This window comes from Schistocerca cancellata, chromosome 4, assembly GCF_023864275.1.
Source record: "Schistocerca cancellata isolate TAMUIC-IGC-003103 chromosome 4, iqSchCanc2.1, whole genome shotgun sequence".
In the NCBI taxonomy this organism is placed as follows: Eukaryota; Metazoa; Arthropoda; class Insecta; order Orthoptera; family Acrididae; genus Schistocerca; species Schistocerca cancellata.
Window position 1 is genome coordinate 864,573,178 of NC_064629.1, and position 25,434 is coordinate 864,598,611.

Genomic DNA, 25,434 nt, shown 5'->3' on the forward strand with positions numbered 1-25,434 from the left:
GGTGTGCGGGACCGTAGCCCAGCTTCATGGAGACGGTTGCGAATGGTCCTCGCCGATACCCCAGGAGCAACAGTGTCCCTAATTTGCTGGAAAGTGGCGGTGCGGTCCCCTACGGCACTGCGTAGGATCCTACGGTCTTGGCGGGCATCCGTGCGTCGCTGCGGTCCGGTCCCAGGTCGACGGGCACGTGCACCTTCCGCCGACCACTGGCGACAACATCGATGTACTGTGGAGACCTGACGCCCCACGTGTTGAGCAATTCGGCGGTACGTCCACCCGGCCTCCCGCATGCCCACTATACGCCCTCGCTCAAAGTCCGTCAACTGCACATACGGTTCACGTCCACGCTGTCGCGGCATGCTACCAGTGTTAAAGACTGCGATGGAGCTCCGTATGCCACGGCAGACTGCCTGACACTGACGGCGGCGGTGCACAAATGCTGCGCAGCTAGCGCCATTCGACGGCCAACACCGCGGTTCCTGGTGTGTCCGCTGTGCCGTGCGTGTGATCATTGCTTGTACAGCCCTCTCGCAGTGTCCGGAGCAAGTATGGTGGATCTGACACACCGGTGTCAATGTGTTCTTTTTTCCATTTCCAGGAGTGTATATTAATGCAACTGTTATACTATATGTTTGGCAGTATCTGTTGCATATTGTAATGTCCTGATGAAAGCACAACTATAATTTTTGTAAAACTTATTTTAGAGTATGCTTATTTCGTTGGAAGATAATAGTATGCCAGTACGGCCTAGAAATTGTAGAAGAAACCCTGGAGTATTGAAACAACCACATTTAAAGGAAAGGAATTCCACTAGAAAAGAAATAGCATTAAGGAACTGGAAAATAAAAGGTCAGTCATAAATCATCAATTTTGATTAAATTAGCTTCATTAAAAATATACTGTAAATATCAATAATTACAGAATGGTACCATTATCACCAGGTTGGTGCTGATTAAGATTGAAAGAAAAATAAATCTCAGAAAATTTTTTGTGTAACTGAAAAACGTTTCTTATTTATTTCTATAATTTGTCATTAAAAGAGAGAGTGAGTGTGGAATGTGGAAGTATAAAGAACATAAATCACAGTCATAATCATTAATGAAAACATATAAAGATGAACAGGAGATTACTAAGGTTACTACTCAGCAACAGAAGTAACAAAATGTAATACCTTACTCGAGAAAAGAAAATAGAAATCAGCATATTATGTCATGGAGACAGCAGTGAGAGCACTAATGATGAATCAGTTAAATCAGACTAGGGCTTTTTTCCTCATTTTTTGTTTTAGAAACATATTAAACATAAAGTTTTTTCATCAATTCAAACAAGATTCAGTCATCACACCAATGCTGAAATAAATGAATTAAAGTCTAGTACTCAAAAGTACTCAAAAGACACTAAGTTCCATGACATAAATTACCATTTTATTAGTTATCACAGTGTAGTTGGCAGGAAAGTCATAATTGACAACATACAGATATAATGAACAAAATGTGTGCAGAAGCACAATTGATTGTAAAATCATAGTGACATGTTAATTTATAATTATTTTATTTTTATTCTGTTAGATCACATGCTGATGGAACACATCGTTCTATTGAGTGAACAGTGACAAAACACTGATTAATAATGATAATAATAATAACATTAATATTAATAAACGAAAGAACTTAGCTACGATAATTTCAAATGAGTAATAGTGGGCAGATAATATGGACCTATTTTACTTGCCTTTATATGGAATAGTTAAGAATGTCCATAGAAAAATGTTCCTAGGATTGGTGCATCAGGTAGCAGTACATATTCCTTTTAATGAAAGTAATACATTCCAAGTCATTATTTAACAGGGGTATACCCCCAAATTACTGCAGTGTCTGTAAAAGGCTCTATAGCTAGGGCGACATACTATGTGCTGCCTGTAAACAAGCTGCCAGTCTAGTCATGAAGATAGTTTATCATTCTGTGTGAGTATGTATTTGATATAGGAAGTGTCAATGAGGTTCTGAAATGAAAAGTAGCTGGAAACCTAGCAACAGCAAATTCAATCGATTACTTCCGTACATGGGTTCTGAGATACCATGTTGGATAATTATAAGATGAATTTGGTATGATAAGAGTTTTCAGAACCTATGCTTGCAAACATGGCAGTCACTTACTTTCATTCATTGATACAGTAATAAATGAAAGAAATGTGAGAAAGTGATAGCAGATATTTAACAATGGAGAAACAATTAGGTCTGATGAAACGCAACATGTATATCTATCATTCTTTACAAACGATTAACTAGTCTAAGAACCATTTTACAGCGTACAGCGTACTAAATAATGAGACAGATTTTATCACCTGCATGTATGTATTACAGTCAAATGTGTCAAAGAATGCCTAAAAAGTATAAAGATCTGGAAATAAAGTTGCAAATAAATGTAAATTATTGTATGTGTCATGTGCATTTGTATGTCTGTGCTGTATTCAACCTAAGAAATGTACAACTAGTTTAATATATATGTATATTCCTGACATTGTCAGTATGAAGACAATCTGCAAAGTATGATAATTGAAGAAAACTTCCCAAGCCAAGACTACTAAAAAAGCATTATATCGGATGACCGATTTCGGCAGAACTGTAAGGTGGCAGAATAAATGAAGGGCACCTTACGTAAGAGTTCATACATCATAACGGGAAGGTGAGTGTGACACCTAACTTACTACAGCAGTAATGAGCAGATTTGCCTATAAGTAAGTAATGCAAAAGGGATGACACTCAATCAACGGTATTAACACACCATTCCTATATAATGGATGTCAATGAGCAGAAGGTGAAACAAACAGCAAGAGGAAACTTTTTGTGTGGAAGCCAGCACGGGCAGATGCAGAGGCCGCACCCCGGGAGGCACTATAGAAAGCACTTAAGGGGCGTACCCCGCAGCGAGAGTCATTGACCGGACAGGTGATGCATACTGCAGGGGGCAAATAATGGGCCACCGGAAGTAGGACAGAAAGAAGCTTTTGAAAACTGTGTTTCAGTATTCCAAATGGATACAAAGAAAACCAGTGACGCATTCGATCACGTGAACTGCGAGTGGTACACACAGGATAGACACATGTAACTTTTTAGGCGTCTCGAGCAGGCACAAAACGTCCGATTGGCGGAAACGCATCAGGAAAGAGTAAAGTGAAAAGATTTCGACGCATTTCAATGGCCGGACCCTTGCGATTCATAGAGAGAGTTTCCACAAAATAAGAGGAATGCTCCTATTGAACAGAAAAAGCCGTGACGTGGAGAACGAAAGAACCGAGATGGGGAGAGAGTTTGTCTATGAGAAAGACGACAGCGAAATTTTTTGGACTCTTCTCTGATCTGGCTTCAAGTGCAGAACAGAGTGCATAATGATCTGTATGACGCAGAGGAGATATTTCTGCGAACACTACGTTCACAGCTGCTGACCTCCACCTAGTAATTAGCTGTAGCATTGTTGAGCTCCAACTGTAAAGAAACGAACCAGCCAAGTAGTTAATTGTTCTGGTGAGAACTGAGAGGGCATTATAATATGCACGCTGCTCCAGCCATGCACGTGTATATCGCCATAGTCTGAGACTAGGGTTGAGTTCACGTTTTTTCGGGTGCCGAGAAACGTAGGGAGAGTTTCTGCTGGAAAATTTAGCAAAGGCTTAATTAGATTTTATAGGAATTTCAGTGGGCGAGATCGGCCATGCAGATGACAACTCATAGCAGCTAAGGTGAATACCGCGTGCAGAGGCGTAAACTTGTTGGTTCACCAGCTTGTGTCAACTGTAAACTAGAGCGACCTTGGGTAAACTTTTGTTCGACTCGTCACAAAAAAAACCACCCTCTGTAGACTTGATTGTCATCCTAAAAATAGTACCGAACTTTGAACCGTAATCAGATGATTTATCGTAGTACTGGCCATATTATAACGTAATCATAAGAATAATTTTGTGAAGAAACTTCTAGTTAAAATTTAATATCATTGTGTCTAGGATTATTTAGCTTACTGAGAGTTACAGTTTAATACTGTTGTGTTTAGGATTAGTTCACTTTCAGAGGCTGAGATGCTTCATTTTGACAACTGTCTTAACGTTGTCACATTGTATACTGTATAAAAGAATGTACACTCCTGGAAATTGAAATAAGAACACCGTGAATTCATTGTCCCAGGAAGGGGAAACTTTATTGACACATTCCTGGGGTCAGATACATCACATGATCACACTGACAGAACCACAGGCACATAGACACAGGCAACAGAGCATGCACAATGTCGGCACTAGTACAGTGTATATCCACCTTTCGCAGCAATGCAGGCTGCTATTCTCCCATGGAGACGATCGTAGAGATGCTGGATGTAGTCCTGTGGAACGGCTTGCCATGCCATTTCCACCTGGCGCCTCAGTTGGACCAGCGTTCGTGCTGGACGTGCAGACCGCGTGAGACGACGCTTCATCCAGTCCCAAACATGCTCAATGGGGGACAGATCCGGAGATCTTGCTGGCCAGGGTAGTTGACTTACACCTTCTAGAGCACGTTGGGTGGCACGGGATACATGCGGACGTGCATTGTCCTGTTGGAACAGCAAGTTCCCTTGCCGGTCTAGGAATGGTAGAACGATGGGTTCGATGACGGTTTGGATGTACCGTGCACTATTCAGTGTCAGCTCGACGATCACCAGTGGTGTACGGCCAGTGTAGGAGATCGCTCCCCACACCATGATGCCGGGTGTTGGCCCTGTGTGCCTCGGTCGTATGCAGTCCTGATTGTGGCGCTCACCTGCACGGCGCCAAACACGCATACGACCATCATTGGCACCAAGGCAGAAGCGACTCTCATCGCTGAAGACGACACGTCTCCATTCGTCCCTCCATTCACGCCTGTCGCGACACCACTGGAGGCGGGCTGCACGATGTTGGGGCGTGAGCGGAAGACGGCCTAACGGTGTGCGGGACCGTAGCCCAGCTTCATGGAGAAGGTTGCGAATGGTCCTCGCCGATACCCCAGGAGCAACAGTGTCCCTAATTTGCTGGGAAGTGGCGGTGCGGTCCCCTACGGCACTGCGTAATATCCTACGGTCTTGGCGTGCATCCGTGCGTCGCTGCGGTCCGGTCCCAGGTCGACGGGCACGTGCACCTTCCGCCGACCACTGGCGACAACATCGATGTACTGTGGAGACCTGACGCCCCACGTGTTGAGCAATTCGGCGGTACGTCCACCCAGCCTCCCGCATGCCCACTATACGCCCTCGCTCAAAGTCCGTCAACTGCACATACGGTTCACGTCCACGCTGTCGCGGCATGCTACCAGTGTTAAAGACTGCTATGGAGCTCCGTATGCCACGGCAAACTAGCTGACACTGACGGCGGCGGTGCACAAATGCTGCGCAGCTAGCGCCATTCGACAGCCAACACCGCGGTTCCTGGTGTGTCCGCTGTGCCGTGCGTGTGATCATTGCTTGTACAGCCCTCTCGCAGTGTCCGGAGCAAGTATGGTGGGTCTGACACACCGGTGTCAATGTGTTCTTTTTTCCATTTCCAGGAGTGTATTTCCATGACAAAATTGCAATATTAAACAATGTCATTACAGCTTACACAGTTGTGTTCAGTCATAGAATAAGAAACCACCTAACCTTAACCCTACAGACCTATGCTGTCATCACCAGACCTAGAAGGGGAGGAACAGAAACAGACATTGACGTGAAAATATTTTAATATACTGTTATTACAACTTGATAAGCTGTCTTGTCACATGACCCATGGAATTATAACATACCTTGCGATTTAAAATTTTTACAATATATTGTCCATCGGTGTTGCAAGTCAGTCCACATTACATATGCGCTTCCCATTACCATGAAGATCACTACATATTGGTATGTCAGATATGAAGATATTATGTATTCTGCTGGTTACAGGTGTTCATATTCACCACCAGATGACAACTGACAGAAAAGTGATGTAAACACAACGAACATAATGTACATCCACCAAGTGGCATAGTGACGGTTGACTGAATTATTGTTTTGTTTTGCTTTTGTTCTATACTTTCGATATCTGTACCCCCATTTATATTATTTTCTGTATAAATTCTAAGTACAAGTCTACCTTATTTTAATTCCATTTCATGAGATAGATCATGAAGAACATTATTTCACTCATATCCCCCTTGAGAACAGATATATTAGGCGATGTAGTACGCAATATAGATAAACATGGTAATACCATTGTTAAAATGATATAAGATTGCTACTTTTTTAATGGTGATCTGTTTATGATAATGTGTGATTGCACTTTTTTTGGAAAATAAAAAACAAAAGTATATTGTCTAGACATTATGATATGAAATTCGAAATATAACTATGGACATTCAGATGTAAATTATAAACATAATATAGAGTACAGCAGAATACCAACATCCTGCCTCAAGAATTTCTTTTTAAATTTCTATCTACATTTAGCATATTGCCAGCACAGTTCTTGCTCCCTAACGTGTGTCATACATATTTTATCCTATAAAGCTATCAAAGGTACATAGATTAATTATACATAAATTTCGATATTTCTCTGAGTTTGACTGTATACTACTGTAAATAAAAATGGTCCTTAATTATGTATTACCAATTACATGGAATTATGTAACTATGTTTTATGCTATATACAAGACGACAATCCAGTGAACTGACACAGTGTCAGCTGGTGGACATACATGGTGGTCGTTGTGTTTACACCACTTCTCTGTCAGTTGCCAAATAGTGGCGAACATGAACACTTGTAATAGGCAGAATGTAGTTGTGTTTCTGTTTGTAGACCATACTTTTATATTTGACGTTCTAACGTGTAGTGATCTTCATGGTAGTGGGAAGTGCACATGCAATGTGGGGCGACTTGCAACACTGATGGACAATATATTGTAAAATTTTTAAAGCATGACATATGTTATAATTCCACAAGTTAAATAAGTAGATAGTTTATCAAGTTGTAATATCATAATTGTAAAATATTTTCATGTCAGCTTCTGTTCATCCTTTTGCAGTTCTGATGATAGCAGCATACTTCTGTCGAAACAAGTCATTCACTAAAATGGTTTTTAGTGTACTTGTTTTGTGAAGTTTTCTTAAGTTATCAATTTAATATATATCTGTCATGAATAGCTTCTTGAGAAACTTGTTGAGGACAACTTCCTGAAAAAGCTTGTATAACAATTTCACAAGATTCATCTTGGGATGGAAGCTCTTGTGTGTGTGTATATGCTTACAAATAAATTTGTAACCCACCTTGAGCAAATGCCGTACTGTTCTCTTACCCTGACATATTTAACTGAAGTTACAGAATCATCATTGTGTATTTTTTTAGTTTTCTTTCTGTTAAATAACTGTAAAATTGGCCTTTACTTTCTGTACATATCTAAATTTCGGCTTTTAAGAAGTCTTCAGAAATTTGGAAACAGAAAAAGCCTTTTATATAAATATTATTACACATGCTATGGTATTTGTGTTTTCTTATGTTTTGCATTACATTTGTTTTTCTTTCATAGTTTTTCATCTACAAGCATAGAGACCTTAATGTAGAAAGTTACTAATGTTGAAAAATTACGATTGGGAAAGATATAGCTGGCATTATTTTATTCTCTCTCTCTCTCTCCATTGATAGTGACCGGGCCAAGTATCTCACGAAATAAGCATCAAATGAAAAAACTACAAAGAACGAAACTCGTCTAGCTTGAAGGGGGAAACCAGATGGCGCTATGGTTGGCTCGCTAGATGGCGCTGCCATAGGTCAAATGAATATCAACTGCGTTTTTTAAAAATAGGAACCCCCATTTTTTTATTACCCATTCGTGCAGTACGTAAAGAAATATGAATGTTTTCGTTGGACCCCTTTTCTCGCTTTGTAATAAATGGCGCTGTAATAGTCATAAACGTATAAGTACGTGGTATCACGCAACATTCTGCCAGTGCGTACGGTATTTGCTTCGTGATACATTACCAGGGTTAAAAAGTACCGTTTACCAATTGCGGAAAAGGTCGATATCGTGTTGATGTATGGCTATTGTGATCAGAATGCCCAACGGGCGTGTGATATGTATGCTGCTCGGTATCCTGGACGACATCATCGAAGTGTCGGGACCGTTCGCCGGATAGTTACGTTATTTAAGGAAACAGGAAGCGATCAGCCACATGTAAAACATCAACCACGACCAGCAACAAATGATGATGCCCAAGTAGGTGTTTTAGCTGCTGTTGTGGCTAATTCGCACATCAGTAGCAGACAAATTGCGCGAGAATATGGAATCTCAAAAACGTCGGTTTTGCGAATGCTACATCAACATCGATTGCACCCGTACCATATTTCTATGTACCAGGAATTACATGGCGACGACTTTGAACGTCGTGTACAGTTCTGCCACTGGGCACAAATGAAATTACGGGACGATGACAGATTTTTTGCACGCGTTCTATTTAGCGACGAAGCATCATTCACCAACAGCGGTAAAATAAACCGGCATAATATGCACTATTGGGCAACGGAAAATCCACGATGGCTGCGAGAAGTGGAATATCAGCGACCTTGGCGGGTTAATGTATGGTGCGGCATTATGGGAGGTAGGATAATTGGCCCCCATTTTATCGATGGAAACCTAAATGGTGCAGTGTATGGTGATTTCCTACGTAATGTTCTACCGATATTACTACGTTTCACCGCATGAAAGAATGGCGATGTACTTCAAACATGATGGATGTCCGGCACATAATTAGCGTGCGGTTGAAGTGGTATTGAATAGCATATTTCATGACAGGTGGATTGGTCGTCGAAGCACCAGACTATGGCCCGCACGTTCACCCGGATTTCTTTCTGTGGAGAAAGTTGAAGGATATTTGCTATCGTGATCCACCGACAACGCCTGACAACATGCGTGAGCGCATTGTCAATGCATGTGCGATTTACGGAGGGCGAACTACTGGCTGCTGAGAGGAATGTCGTTACACGTATTGCCAAATGCATTGAGGTTGACGGACATCATTTTGAGCATTTATTGCATTAATGTGCTATTTACAGGTAATCACGCTGTAACAGCATGCGTTCTCAGAAAGGATAAGTTTACAAAGGTACATTTATCACATTGGAACAACCGAAATAAAATGTTCAAACGTACCTACGTTCTGTATTTTAATTTAAAAAAACCTACTTGTTACCAACTGTTCGTCTAAAATTGTGAGCCATATGTTTGTGACTATTACAGCGCCACCTATCACAAAGCGAAAAAAGTGGTCCAACTAAAACATTCATATTTCTTCACGTACTAGACGAATGTGTAATAAAAATGGAGGTTCCTATTTAAAAAAAAAACGCATTTGATATCCATTTGACCTATGGCAGCGCCATCTAGCGAGCCAACCATAGCGTCATCTGGTTTCCCCCATATATATACAGGGTGTTACAAAAAGGTACGGCCAAACTTTCAAGAAACATTCCTCACACACAAATAAAGAAAAGATGTTATGTGGAAATCTGTCCGGAAACGCTTAATTTCCATGTTAGAGCTCATTTTAGTTTCGTCAGTATGTACTGTACTTCCTCGATTCACCGCCAATTGGCCCAATTGAAGGAAGGTAATGTTGAATTCGGTGCTTGTGTTGACATGCTATTCATAGCTCTACAGTACTAGCATCAAGCACATCAGTACGTAGCATCAACAGGTTAGTGTTCATCACGAACGTGGTTTTGCAGTCAGTGCAATGTTTACAAATGCGGAGTTGGCAGATGCCCATTTGATGTATGGATTAGCACGGGGCAATAGCCGTGGCGCGGTACGTTTGTATCGAGACAGATTTCCTGAACGAAGGGGTCCCGACAGGAAGACGTTCGAAGCAATTGATTGGCGTCTTAGCGAGCACGGAACATTCCAGCCTGACTCGCGACTGGGAAAGAACTAGAACGACGCGGACACCTGCAATGGACGAGGCAATTTTTCGTGCAGTTGACGATAACCCTAATGTCAGCGTCAGAGAAGTTGCTGCTGTACAAGGTAAAGTTGACCACGTCACTGTATGGAGAGTGCTACGCGAGAACCAGTTGTTTCCGTACCATGTACAGCGTGTGCAGGCACTATCAGCAGCTGATTGGCCTCCACGAGTACACTTCTGCGAATGGTTCATCCAACAATGTGTCAATCCTCATTTCAGTGCACGTGTTCTCTTTACGGATGAGGCTTCATTCCAACGTGATCAAATTGTAAATTTTCACAATCAACATGTGTGGGCTGACGAGAATCCGCACGCAGTTGTGCAATCACGTCATCAACATAGATTTTATGTGAACGTTTGGGCAGGCATTGTTGGCGATGTCTTGATTGGGCCCCATGTTCTTCCACCTACGCTCAATGGAGCACATTATCATGATTTCATACGGGATACTCTACCTGTGCTGCTAGAACATGTGCCTTTACAAGTACGACACAACATGTGGTTCATACACGATGGAGCTCCTGCACATTTCAGTCGAAGTGTTCGTACGCTTCTCAACAAGAGATTCGGTGACCGATGGATTGGTAGAGGCGGACCAATTGCATGGCCTCCACGCTCTCCTGACCTCAACCCTCCTGACTTTCATTTATGGGTGCATGTGAAAGCTCTTGTCTACGCAACCCCGGTACCAAATGTAGAGACTCTTCGTGCTCGTATTGTGGACGGCTGTGATACAATACGCCATTCTCCAGGGCTGCATCAGCGCATCAGGGATTCCATGCGACGGAGGGTGGATGTATGTATCCTCGCTAACGGAGGACATTTTGAACATTTCCTGTAACAAAGTGTTTGAAGTCACGCTGGTACGTTCTGTTGCTGTGTGTTTCCATTCCATGATTAATGTGATTTGAAGAGAAGTCATAAAATGAGCTATAACATGGAAAGTAAGCGTTTCCGGACACACGTCCACATAACATCTTTTCTTTCTTTGTGTGTGAGGAATGTTTCCTGAAAGTTTGGCCGTACCTTTTTGTAACACCCTGTATATATATATATATATATATATATATATATATATATATATATATATATATGTGTGTGTGTGTGTGTGTGTGTGTGTGTGTGTGTGTGTGTGGTTTCCCACTACATTCAGTATGAAAAACGAAATATTTTAAGCTTTCGCTGTCACTATTTACAAGCTACAAAACACAGTGATGATGGTATAAACTCAGCGAAACACATCTAGGTAAAAGAAGAAAAATTGTGTTTGCTCCAAGTGGATCCTATCCAAAAGCAAATTTCACGCGATATTTTGTCTCGTCATTTTGGTAGTAATTACTTTGATAAAAACAGTTTTAGAAAACGCTTCAAAAGATCACATTTGTCTGATTTTGCAGTTAATTACTAATAGGGTTAATAACATTATCTATTCAGAGCAGTTCTTGCAAAGGAAGATTACAGTAAAGTTATGTGTTGGAGACCATTCTTGGAAGAAAGATTTAAGTTTAATATCAAGTAAATAAAGAGGTAATTACATATGAAGCAAAACCCAGATTACAATATAGCAGTGCCTGTGTTATTCTGACGACAATGCACTGCGTCGACCACAGCCGTTATGAAACACATCAGTTATCTTCCGATACCGGGCATACGACTTTTCAAGCACAACGTGTGATCTATACGGGAATACACATAATGCATGTGCGAGTATAGAGCGTAGACGTATGGTGGACGACATATAGAAGCTTGGGTGTCGCCGTGAGTCATGCACGGGTAGCCAAATGGTCGCCGGCACGGTAGCTCAGCGTGTTCGGTCAAAGGGTTACGTTCCCTCTGTAATAAAAAAACTGAGTCAGTCGATCAACAACGAACATAAATGGATGTCTTACGACGTCCGCACCGACCAGGTGCAACGAACGAAAGCGAACAAAATGAGATTACAAAAAAAAAAAAAAAAATGGTAAGGCGACCAGTGACGATAAGCGGGAAGTCTGGGTTCGGGTCCCGGTTCGGCACAAATTTTCATAGTCGTTATTCTATTCTACAGCTGATGGTAATCATTATTCGCAATTGCGAATTCATCTGATGCAAAATTCAGATTGGTCAAGTACAAGATAGGAAATCTGCTATGGCCTTTTCAACAGGGCGACCAACGCAATTGCATTAAGTGATTTAGGGAAAAATTTAGTGTATAAATCTGAATGTTTTGAACTTGTTTTCATACAATAGTCTTCCAAAATGTGAGTTTGATATTTGAAGGAACCCTTGATTGCCGCAGCTATTTTTCGAGACATTAGAAGTTACAGTCATCCTAATTTATTAGAGTGTTGCCAACATTACCAAATCCTTCTGTGTGCAATATTGGCCAATTCGCCACAGTCGTAAAACCCTACTGAACACTCTACTTCTTCCTATCACTTACTACAGTGTACCCTATTGACTGTGTGTGTACAGCTAATATTGTAATGTACATGTGTGAAATGATATGTAAATTACTGATACGAAGAAGAGTGAATTAGGGGAGGTTACTCAAGAGTTCTTAAATATACAACAGGACAGTAACATCCACCTGTGATAACGGGATACAGTGAAGCACCAAGTTCGAGTCCACACACCGTCCTGCCCTATTCTATGTTTAAGGATATTGCTGCATAGCAATCTAATTACTGTTGTATGGTAAAATACGAAAACCTTCCACGTTCTATTAGGCAGTTTTATTGGCTAATTTACTAGTATCTAAACGTTGTCACTAATTACGTTCAGATGAACTTATCCACAGACGAATGCACTAAGGACCAAAGAACTGAGAGACATTATTGCTGTGACTAAGGTGTTTCTTGATGAAGAGTCAGCCGACCGATGTGGCCGAGCGGTTCTAGGCGCTTCAGTCTGGAACCGCGCGACCGTTACGGTCGCAGGTGCGAATCCTGTCTCGGGCATGGATGTGTGTGATGTCCTTAGGTTAGTTAGGTTTAAGTAGTTCCAAGTTCTAGGGGACTGATGACCTTAGGTGTTAAGTCCCACAGTGCTCAGAGCCATTTTGATGGCATAGTCCCTAGCTCACGCAACATGAAGAAGCACTTGGACGGGTTCTCAGCTCTAAGCTTTGAAACATTTCCTGCTCTGTTACTTCTAGTAGATGGCTATGTTATGGAATATTACATCTGTGAGGACGCTCCTTTGGTACAAGAATGAGACTATCAATTTAGCAGAACCGGGGGAATATGTAAAAGAGTGTACACGTGTTTAATATTTTTGAGCAAAATAGTAAGGGAGGTATGATAATGTGACTGAACGAGCTTTCTTAATTTTCGATGATAGTTATTTGTATAAAGGTCAATTAACAATTATGACTGTATGCAGCTTATCAGAAGAATTAACATGGCCTTGTAACAAAAAAAAAAAAAAAAAAAAGGTTCAAATGGCTCTGAGCACTATGGGACTTAACATCTGAGGTCATCAGTCCCCTGGAACTTAGAACTACTTAAACCTAAGTAACCTAAGGACATCACACACATCCATGCCCTAGGCAGGATTTGAACCTGCGACCATAGCGGTTCCAGACTGAAGCGTCTAGAACCGCTCGGCCACACCGGCCGTCGCTTTGTAACAGATGACAGACAGAAGGTTTTATGATGCAGCACACAGCAGAAGGGACTGCGGCTGACATTTTTTGAAACTTATTTCGCCAATAGTCTCAGGGAAGCTCCATTATTAGTGCAATTATTTGACAGGGTGTTTCACGAAAGCAGCTTACGAACCGTAGCCTGCTTCACGATACCCCAGCCGCAGATGTACCGCTATGCCAAGGAGGTCAGAATAAAGACTGTTATCTCCTCGAACCATGTACAGGCGCTACAAATGGCTGCACAGTACAGTAGCCTGCCACATTTCTCTAACATGGCTAAGCATCCTACGTGCTGGCGTGTCGTCTTGACAACAATTTTAGAATCGCTAATAAACAAATGATCACGTTAGTAATGGTAAAAGGAAGGATTCAGATTCTTAGTGTTGCTTTGATTGTGGTGATCTGCAACGGGATTTGGCCGGTTAAACATTATCAGTACCCTTTGTCTATTAATTGTTGTAGGAAGTTATAGAATTTTACTCTGCCTCACAAGTACTGAGGAAAGCTTCTGTGGGACACACTTGACATTACGAAAGACTTCAATAAGTAATGGAACACATTTTTTTTCTGAAAGTGGATTGGTTTTTTTCGGGATTACAATACACAGTATTATTCCTCATTCTTTTGGCTACAAAATCCTATTTTTCAACATAATCTCCGTTCAATACGATCGTCTTACGCCACCTTGTTGAGAGGGCCTTTATGTCCACATGGTACCACTTTATTGGTCGAAGTTCGAGGCAACGCCTTGCTGCATCAATAACCTCCCCATCATCTACATTCTGCTTTCCGTGGAGCGCATCCTTCTTTGGACCGAACAGATAGAAGTCGGAAGATGGGAGATCCGGGCTGTGGAGTGGGTGATAAGAACAGTCCAGTGACGTTTTGTGGTCTTCTCTCAGGTGTGTAGACGTATGTGAGGCCTTGAGTTGTCAAGGAGAAGGAAAAGTTCACTTGCATTTTTGTGACGACGAACACACTGAAGTCACCTCGAATGAGAGTGTCCACACGTTCCAACAATGCAGGAGGCACAGTTGTGTGCGGGAGATGGACAGGTTTGCGCGACCTTGTTGCGAAGATAACAGACCCCTTGCCCAACGTCTCACCGTACTTTTCTTCACTATGAAGTCTCCGTAGACATTCTGCAACCACCGGCGAATATCTGCGATGCTCTGGTTTTCCACTAAAAGAAACTCAATGACAGCTCTCTGCTTCAATCGCACCTCCGTTACAGGAGCCATTATGAAGGCTACGTATAGCACCGCCAGCTATCGTAACTTCATGAAATTCTAGAGCCTGAAGCGGGAACATTCCACGATGTTCCACAACAAATTTCACATCTTTTCAGTCGAAACTGGCAGAGAAAAAAAAGTGTTGCCTTAATTATTGAATGTCCTTCGTATTTTGATTCCTTCTCTCTGCTTTGGTACCAAGCACAAGTGCGTTTCAGGAAGTGCTTCTCTCTAATGTGCTGCTTTATGAAGGTGCAACAGCTTCTACTCTATTTCAATGCCTTTTTTACAGAGTAGTTTTGCTTTTATTTATCTACCACAACAATCATTTCCAAATTTACGCAGCTGATTTCATCATTTGTGCAATTGAAAGTGAGTGTCACGTATGTATTTTGCTACGTCAAGCAGGCAGGTGTCACAGTGCTCCAGCCCACGTACCACATGCCCGTACACAAGACAAAGGTAAGTTTGTTTGGGATGTTTGCTCTTTCTACTAGCTAAAGAGGTGGGTTTTGTTAAGCATATTTATTAACAACAAGGTAGTTAACAACAAAGTAAATCTAATTATGTAACCTAACATAGATTTACGATCTACACAGCACTAATGAAATATACATCCTCAAAACAATCTAAGAAATTAATATTTTCAGTCCTTCCATGAGTTAACTGCAAACATTTTGTTAAATATAAAGTGTCACTACTCGCAAGGTATACTTAAAGTATCGTTGTAACAATTTTGAAATCTACTTCTACAGTTTGCACAGCAGCCGATATCTGGTCATGTTTCTGAGCTAATGTAACGGAGTTTGCAGAGTACGTTGGTGGAGCTAATTGTGTGATAGCTATCGAGAGATGCTGAGTTTTGCCTGGCTTAAGGATTGGGATGATCATATTACTATCTCGCCATTGCAAAGGCAAGACACCTTCGTGTCAAATGCTATTGAAAACCCTGATTAGACGTAGCCTTTGAGTAACATTCAGGTGTTGGATTATGCATATAATCAGGGCCTGAGGCCTTATTGTGAGATAAGGCAAGAGTCTGAAGCTGTTCTGTAAGCGAAAGGTTCATTATATAATTCGTCATGGCAATGGTTTTACGTAGGCGATGTCTTCAACTAGTTATTTATGCATTATAAAGTTAGCTGCGTAAGAGGAAGAAGCTGATGCTGTAGCAAACTAGGTCGCAAGATGTTCAGCAAGAACCGACACTTTGGAACAAAAACGACCCCTAAGGACAAGATCTGGAACAGTTATTGATCTTAGCTGGCCGAGAAGACTACGGAGCTTCACCCACACCTGGGAGGATTTTTGTACCGGATCAGGATTCGGACCCAAATACTTACCTTTGGAGGCGACGTAGAGAAGATTGCAGTCTTGGGAAAAGGAACGAAATGATTGAACTATACTGTTATGAGAGATTCAGATCCTCGAAAGAGGAGATACTAATTCGAATCACAGTCCAGCACCAAATTTTTCAACGTCTCTGGTTCAACCAAGTACCAGTAAAATAAGAGCCCTGTTCCTTTAAATGGCTATCGCTTCATCAAGTGAAATAAAATTTTCCAATGTAAGTAAGTTTACTGGCGATAGAAGGATTTGGGTGAACTTTAGACTGCCAGACCTAAAGGACAATATGCATAAATTTTGATGAAAATTTTGTTGAAATGATCTTTCAGAAAAGGGAAAATCGGACATTATGACGTAAAAACTGCCGTAATGAAGAAGGAAACCTGATTCATTAACAATGGAACAAACGCAACATGGAGCGTGGTGGCGCAGTGGTTAGCACACTGGACTCACATTTAGATTTTCCGTGATTTCCCTTAATCGCTTCAGGCAAATGCCGGGATGGTTCCTTTGAAAGCGCGTGTCCGACTTCCTCATTCTTCCTTAATCCTGTTTTGTCCCCTCCACACAATCAGCCAACGAACCAAACGCAACAGCCTGCTGATCGGCTACAACTAACGCGCCCACTACGGCGCTCGTGTTCTACTAATTCTTCGCGCCAACATTACAAACGCTTGTCACGTTTGAATATACACACAAATAGAAGAGTAATTCTTATAAGCACTGAAAAATATACACTTACATACAAGGAAAGACAAAGATGGCAAGAAACAGAATATTATACGGATGCTGCAAGAGAAATAGAGAGAGAGAGAGAGAGAGAGAGAGAGAGTTTAAACAACTTATAACTATATGTGGTGAGAAAGTCTTTTAGTAGCTTCAGAGTTAACAGACATTGTCGGCGTATCGTTTTCCCATGTCGACAAACTGAATATCGTGATCAACAAGCGTCGACTGTACTCGATACTGTAAACGTAGCTCTGCTCTTGAACGTTGACGTATCAGGATGCAGTAAAAACGTCTGTAGCTTTCTGTTTGGCTACTGTCGTCGCTCTTTACGCCGAGGAACTAAAGTGCCGGTCACGAATTCCAAGCTGTTTACCAGCATCACTAAAGGTAAATTTGAATCGTTAAACACATATTTCTATTAAACGCGTGGTTCGTGGTCTATGTATCATACCAAAAACGAAAAATATTAACATAGCACGACTTTTTCTTAGAAGTCTGCGTGTGGTATACCACAAACCAATTCAGCGGTGGGTGGCGAATAGTAAACAGCACACAAATAACACGTTAAGGGTGCGATCCACAATTCGTTACAGCACTAAAGGTAGTTCACTTGAAAACGCCATTTAATTCACACTATAGATATGGAGCAGTGCATATTAATATGAGTGCGACATGTAACAGCAACCAACACGTGTAAGCGTTCAGTTCACAGTACGTTGCATCGCAAGAAGTAATTCGTTTGAAAAAGCCTTCTCATTCACAGACAATGTGTGGCTATCTGCGTATAAGTTTTACTGTGAAGAGCAATAGCAGCTAATATACGAAACGAGTAATAACAACCAGTTCCCAAAACGCACTTCAGTTCCTTAATCGCAGTTTAAAACACCACAGAAAACAGTTCATTTAGAATCTGTTTTATGCAGTACGTTGCCGTCCGTATGTCACTTCAGCGGAAACTTGTAGACAGAGCACACGTTGCGTGCAAACGTTGAAACCATAGTTAACTGCACCGTGGAAAAAAGCCCACCTAAAAAGAGTGCTTTTATCTCATAGTCTGTTCCTAGCACTTCACGTAATAATTCAAGAAAGATAGAGGACTGCAATTCGATAGTAGGAAAAGGAAGAGAAGGAAAAATAGTCGATGAATATGGCCAGCGGGAAAGGAATGGAAGAGGAAGAAGTCTGGTAGAATTCTTCACAAAGCGTAATTTTAATCACCGCTAGCACATGGATTAAGAATCATGCAAGAAGGCTGTATAAATGAATGAGGCCTGGCGACACTGGAAAGTTTTGGATTTGTTATATAATGGAAATACAGAGATTACGGAACCAGATTTTAAGCTTAAGACATATCCAGGGATAGATGTGGACTCTGACCACAATTTATTGCTTATGAACTGTAGATCGAAACTGAAGAAATTAAAAAAAAAAAAAAAGAAATTGAGGAGCTGGGCCTGGAGAAAAAAACTTTGAGGTTTGCCGATGACATTGTAATTGTGTCGCGACAGCACAAGAGTTGGAAGAGCACGGAATGGACAGTGTCTTGAAAGGAGGGTATAAGATGAACATCAACAAAAGCAAAACAAGGATAATGGAATACAGTCGAAATAAATCAGTTGATGCTGAGGGAATTAGATTAGGAAATCAGACAAGCGTTTCTGAAGAGGAGAAATTTGTTAACATCACGTATAGACTTAGGAAGTCTTTTCTGAAGGTATTTGTCGGGAGCGTATCCATGTATGGAAGTGAAATGGTGCTACAGAAGTATGCTGAAGAATAGCAGATCACGTAACTAATGAAGAGGTACTCAATAGAATTGCGGAGACAACAAACTTGTGGCACGACTTGACTAAAGGAAGGAATCATTGATATGACGCATTCTGAAACATCAAGGGATCACCAATTTATTATTGGAGGGAAGCGTGAGGGGTAAAAATTGTAGAGGGAGACCATGAGATGAATACAGTCAGCAGATTCAGAAGAGTGTAGGTTGCAGTAATTATTCGGAGATCAAGAGGCTTGCACAGGTTAGGGTAGTATGGAGAGCTGCATCAAGCCAGTCTTTGGACTCAAGTCCGCAACAATTAGTAAACACACTTTACTTACCGCGAGTCATTTTGTATTGCACACTAAATAAATGAATATTCTCTCATATACATTATGTGATCAACAGTATCCGGACACCACTAAATACATACGTTTTTCATATTAGATGCATTGTGCTGCCACCTACTGCCAGGTACTCCATATCAGCGATCTCAGTAGTCATTAGACATCGTGAGAGAGCAGAATGGGGACCTCCGCGGAACTCACGGACGTCGAACGTGGTCAGGTGATTGGGTGTCACTTGCGTCATATGTCTGTACGCGAGATTTCCACACTCCTAAACATCCCTAGGCCCACTGTTTCCGATGTGATCATAAAGTGGAAACGTTAAGGGACACGTACAGCACAAAAGCATACAGGCCGACATCGTCTGTTGACCGACAGAGACCGCCGACAGTTGAAGAGGGTCTTAATGTGTAATAGGCAGATATCTATCCAGAATATCACACAGGAATTCCAAATTGCAACAGGATACACTGCAAGTACTATGACAGTTAGAGGGGAGATAGAAAACTTGGATTTCATGGTCGAGCGGCTGCTCCTGAGCCACACATCACGCCGGTAAATGCCAAACGACGCCTCGCTTGGTGTAAGGAGCGTAAACATTGGACGATTGAACAGTGGAAAAACGTTGTATGAAGTGACGAATTACGGTACACAGTGTGGCGGTCCGATGGCAGTGTGTGGGTACGGTGAATGCCCGGTGAACGTCGTCTGCCAACGAGTGTAGTGCGAACAGTAAAATTTGGAGACGGTGGTGTTATGGTTTGGTCGTATTTTTCATGGAAGGGACTTGCACGCCTTTCTGCTTTGCCTGGATGTATCACAGCACAGGCCTACATTGATGTTTTAAGCATCTTCTTGCTTCCCACTATTGAAGAGCAATTCGGGCATGGCGATTGCATCTTTCAACACGATCAAGCACCTGTTCATAATGCACAGCCTGTGGCGGAGTGGTTACACGACAATAAGATCCCTGTAATGGACTGGCCTGCACCGAGTCCTGACCTGAATCCTATAGAACACCTTTGGGATGTTTTGGAACGCCGACTTCGTGTCAGGCCTCACCGACCGACATCGATACCCCTCCTCAGTGCAGCACTCCGTGAAGAATAGGCTGCCATTCCCCAAGAAACCTTCCAGCATCGGAATGAACGTATTCCTGCGACAGTGGAAGCTATCATCAAGGCTAAGGGTGGGCCAACACCATATTGAATTCCAGCATTACCGATGGAGGGCACCACGAAATTGTAAGTCATTTTCAGCTATGTGTCCGGATAGTTTTGATCAAATAATGTAGCTACGTTTCGCGTACCATACGCCGCTCATTCACAACAATGAGTGTCCTCACCTCCATCCACAGTGTTTTAGTAGCGCTTCACATAACGAAGTATCGAAATACTGAGCTCGTACCTCTTACAAAATATTAAATAAATGACAATCCTTTCAATTTTGCACACAGAGATACAATTTTATGCTCATAGAATTTGCTCAAAACTAACAACATATTATTAAATGTGTAAGCACACAATAGCACAAAATGTGAAATAATAATTCCATAGATGGCAGTTATAGAATGTATATAGAAGGCAACAGAAAACCTGACGCACGTTATTATAGTTCTATCTTTGACATGAATGGAAAAGAGAAAAAAAAAAGGAAAAAGCTTGTATCGTGGTAATATCTTCATAAGATACCACTAAAAATGTCATAAATGAAGACTCAACTAACAGACTTTAATAAAAAGAAGTTGAAATCAAAATACTTGAAAAATATTCACAAAATCCAGCAGCTTACATAAGAAGATTTTGTGAAGTTTCAGGATTTTTTTTTGAGATGTTAAAACCTGTCATGACATTTACACATTCATTTCCAGATCAAACAGTTAAAGACGTATGTGTCTACAGTGGCAACGCTATCCTACAAATTTAAAATGGAGAAAGGTAGTCTACCTCAGCTATATTTAATGTCATTTTTTAACTGTTTTATGTTACAGAATCATTTACCTTTAATGTAACAATCCAGAATTATCTGAAGGGAACAATTTATTATAACAAATGTATAAAATCAAAAACAAATGAAATTTCATGTTTCTCTCTTACGGATTAGATACCTAATCACACGTCTCTCTTGTTGTAACGTAAAATCCATAACGAAATAGAAGACAGAAACTTCCAATGTATAGATTTTGCAAGTGTAAAAAGAATAAATACACCAATGTTGTACAGAAATAGTGTTAACTGGTAAGAATTTTAAGATGCTGATAGCGCTTTTCGTGAAGGATAAAATGAAAACTTCAGTTCAATGCTTTGAATTAAGATTAATTTCAGTATTCAGGGTAATACACGAAGGGTATTCAATAAGTAATGCAAGACCTTTTTCCCAGGCCAGTTTCGGTTGAAAAATGTTGAATTTGTTGGGACATCGTGGAATATTGCAGCTTCAACCATTAGACTAGAGCTTCATGAGGTTCCGATAAGTGGCTGCGCTCTACGTAGCCATCAAAAACGCGTCTGTAACGGAGGTGAGCTCCAAGCAGAGGGCTGTCTTTGAGGCTCCTTTCGTGGAAAACTAGAGCATGACAGAATTTATAGGCACTTGCAGAATGTCTACGGGACCTGGCAGTGAACAAGAACAATGCGAGTCGTTGGGCGAGGCGTCTGTCATTGCAACAGAGTCGCGCAAACCTCTCGAATTTCCCACTTGCCAGTTGGCTGCACATAGTTGTGACTCCCGCAATGCTGAGACGTGTGGACAGTCCACATTCGAGCTGATCGACGGATCGCAATCACACACCTCGCTGCACAAATGGACGTCTCTGTTGGTAGTGCTGACACAACGTCCACCAGTTGGGGTATTCAATCATGTGTACTCACTGGCTTCCTCGCCGCCTTGCTAAAAAAAAATGGTTCAAATGGTTCTGAGCACTATGGGACTCAACTGCTGAGGTCATTAGTCCCCTAGAACTTAGAACTAGTTAAACCTAACTAACCTAAGGACATCACAAACAGCCATGCCCGAGGCAGGATTCGAACCTGCGACCGTAGCGGTCTTGCGGCTCCAGACTGCAGCGCCTTTAACCGCACGGCCACTTCGGCCGGCGCGCCTTGCTAAAGACCACAAAAGCAACGAAGGACCATCTGTGAGGAATTGCTTGTGCATTACGAGACTGATCGTGACAATTTTTATCGAACATTGTCGCAGGTGATGGAACACGAGTTCATCACTTCGAACCGGAAACAAAGCTGCAGTCCATGGAGTGGCACCCACCACCTCTCCTTCGAAGAAAAAGTGCAAAGCCACACCCTCAGCTGGTAAAGTCATTGTGACGATCTTCTGGGACTCTGATGGGGCTATTCTGTTTGATGTCCTTCCTCATGGTGCAATGAACAACTCTGAAGTCTATTGCGTTACCCTTCTGAAATTGAAGAAACGACTTCAGCACTTACGTCGCCACAAAAATGCAAGCGAACTTTTCTTGTGCATGACAATGCAAGGCCTCACACAAGTCTGCACACCCGAAAGGAGTCCAAAAGACTTCATTGGACTATTTATCCTCATCCACCCAACAGACCCAACCACATACCTTCAGACTTCCATCTGTATGGCCGAATAAAGGCTGCACTCCGCGGGAAGCCGTACGTGGTTGATGGGGAGGTTATTGGTGCAGGAAGACATTGGCTCCGACGTGGAGCAGAAGAATGGTTGTATCATGCATGGCATGCAGGTCATCCCAGTAAGATGGGGCAAGGCCATCGCATTGAACGGAGATTATGTTGAAAAATGGGGTTTTGTAGCCAAAAGAGTGGGGAATAATACGGTACATTGGAATCGTGAGTAAAACTAACCTGCTTTCGGAAGAAAAATGTGTTGCATTGCTTATTGAACACCCTCGTATAATGTACCTAAATTATACGATTTACCTTCAGGAAAAATTGTAAACTGAAGTGTCCCATACACAGCAAATCAATGGTATAACTTTTTACATAGTAATATAACCCATCACGAAAAATGGATTCAAGGGACATTTAACGAAATACCGTCATATGGATAAAGAACTTCTTTGTTTAACACTTGGAGAGAGCGTAGACGCAACAATAGCTCAATTCCAAAATGTTGCTTAGGGCAGTAGACACAGGCGACCATGTAATTGTCATCTTCCTCCGTTTGACCAAAACTTTTGGCACAGTAAATCATAACATGTTGCTAAAAAGAATGGATACTTTAGGAATGCCGCGAAAGGAAGGAAATCGGCCATACTCTTTCCAAAGGAAGCATGCCTGCACTTGCCCAGAGATTCTTGATGAAAGTCACGGAAAACCTATAGCCAGATGGCTTGACGGGAATTGGAACTGTCGTCCTTCAGTGTGCTAGTGACTGCTACAACAGAATAGACATATAAGGCTTACAGACATGTAACATAAGATTATAAATACTGTGAGTAGGTATTCAAATGGTTCAAATGGCTCTGAGCACTATGGGACTTAACCGCTGTGGTCATCAGTCCCCTAGAACTTAGAGCTACTTAAACCTAACTAACCTAAGGACATCACACACATCCATGCCCGAGGCAGGATTCGAACCTGCGACCGTAGCGGTCGCGTGGTTCCAGACTGTAGCGCCTAGAACCGCTCGGCCACTTCGGCCGCCCTGTGAGTGGGTTTTTGTATCTATTTAAATTAAATATATTTGTGTATAGTTAGGCAGTATCTATCTGTGTAGATGTAAATGATGACGTACTTATAATGGATATGTGCTACAAGTAGTTAATAAATAAATAGGAGATTAACGAGACAATAAAATTTTGATTTTATTCTATAATAAGCGCATCCTTTGTTGAACAGAAATAATATGTATAGGCAAGTTTTAATGAACTTGCTCTGAGTTATTTTTTGCGCTATGGGTAACTTAGAAGGAGTCTGTAAATAAAATACAGGCTGTTAGTGATATTTCCAGCTTGATGTTATGTTTATTTCTTCAGTATCTGTCAAGTTATGGGCAGGTAGACTAAATAATAAATGAAGCAAGGTACAGGTGTCATCAATACAAAGGATTCTTTGAACATCACATGTCTTTAAGAGGTATGGTCCTGTTGGAGGTAGTATGTTGTTGCCTTTCTCTGACCCTGGAACTGATTGACCGATCATAGTACAGGGGGACCTGCAGTTGAACATGGACTCCAAACCACAGTACAACTCGGTGTTTTTCACATTAACAAATGTTGTCTGAAGTAAAGGAAGTGATAAGTGACAGATAAATATCCTCGGAATGACTATAGATCGAACCCAAGACCTTTGGATCCATCATTTAGCACTTAACTACTAAACCATGGAGCTACCTGAAGTGCAATGTAAAAATTAACACACTATTTGAGACCTATGTCTTCTAATCTTTGTTTAGTTTGCTACGAAAGCATTAAGGTGTGCAGGCATTGCCTCCTCAAATTTCTTAAAGATTACTATAATATACTCAGCTTACCTTCAGGTTGTCGGGAAGTTCCTGACGGTTTACTTGACCAGAGTGCATAGTGATACAGATATAACATGAAGGACTTAGGTGAAGTTGTGTTCCTTCAAAATTAAATTTCGAGGACTGTGATTGCAGTGCTTTAGTAATGCACATTATTTTTTGTGCCACAACAGACAACACGTTCATACTAATTCGGTGAAATTCATCAAAGCAGACCCACGCTCCTGATGCAGCAAGGCCCATGAAGAACTGGAATGATATGAAAAACAAGCATTCAAAATACAGGAGATAAGGAAAACCCATTTTATCCTCAAATTAGTGATAAAGTAATGTTTGTAAACCAAATTTGTTTAGTGTATGAAACAGCATTTCATTGAAGTCATTTTTTTCTTTTTTCTTTATCAAACACATAGTTATATGCAATAAGCTGTCAATACTGGTTTGGAAAAAAAGTATTTACGTAGTAGAGAGATGAGCAGTTTATGAATTAAAGGTGTATATCTTTCTAGATATTATAGGAGAGATACCTTCGTGAAACCGTAGAAGTCAGCGGATTTGTTGCAGTTTAGGAGTAATGCAAGGGATGAACAGTTGATGCCTGTCCGTTGTATTCAGTGTAACGTATTTGGTCATTCAGCCCCTTGTGATGAATCAGTAGCAGTGAATTGTTGTAACAGTTTTGGGCACATAGCTAGACAATGTCGAGATCCAGGTGGCTCATGATTAACCAGATGAAGTAGGATAGTAACACGAGTAGGTGTGTTTGTATTAATTTATGTTATTTCCCCTTGTTCTTCTGAGTTACAAAAATGAGTAAAGGCGAGACAATGATAAAATCTGAGACACAGAGTGTCACCAGAGTTGAGGCTACAGAAATTATTAGTTAATGAGGTAGGTTAGTTTAGGGCAGGTGAGGTAACTTTATGTAATAGTTTGGCAGAGAAATGT

General features: G+C 41.4%; 1 protein-coding gene across 1 annotated transcript in view; it reads right to left on the bottom strand.

Annotated features, from left to right (window-relative positions):
* Positions 1–25,434, bottom strand: part of LOC126184477 (dynein axonemal heavy chain 7-like) — a 1,143,184-nt gene that overhangs the window by 851,178 nt on the left and 266,572 nt on the right. Inside the window, exon 16 of the mRNA XM_049926869.1 lies at positions 24,496–24,735. Within this exon, the coding sequence (XP_049782826.1) occupies positions 24,496–24,735 (240 nt within the window). The remainder of the gene's footprint in view (positions 1–24,495; positions 24,736–25,434) is intronic.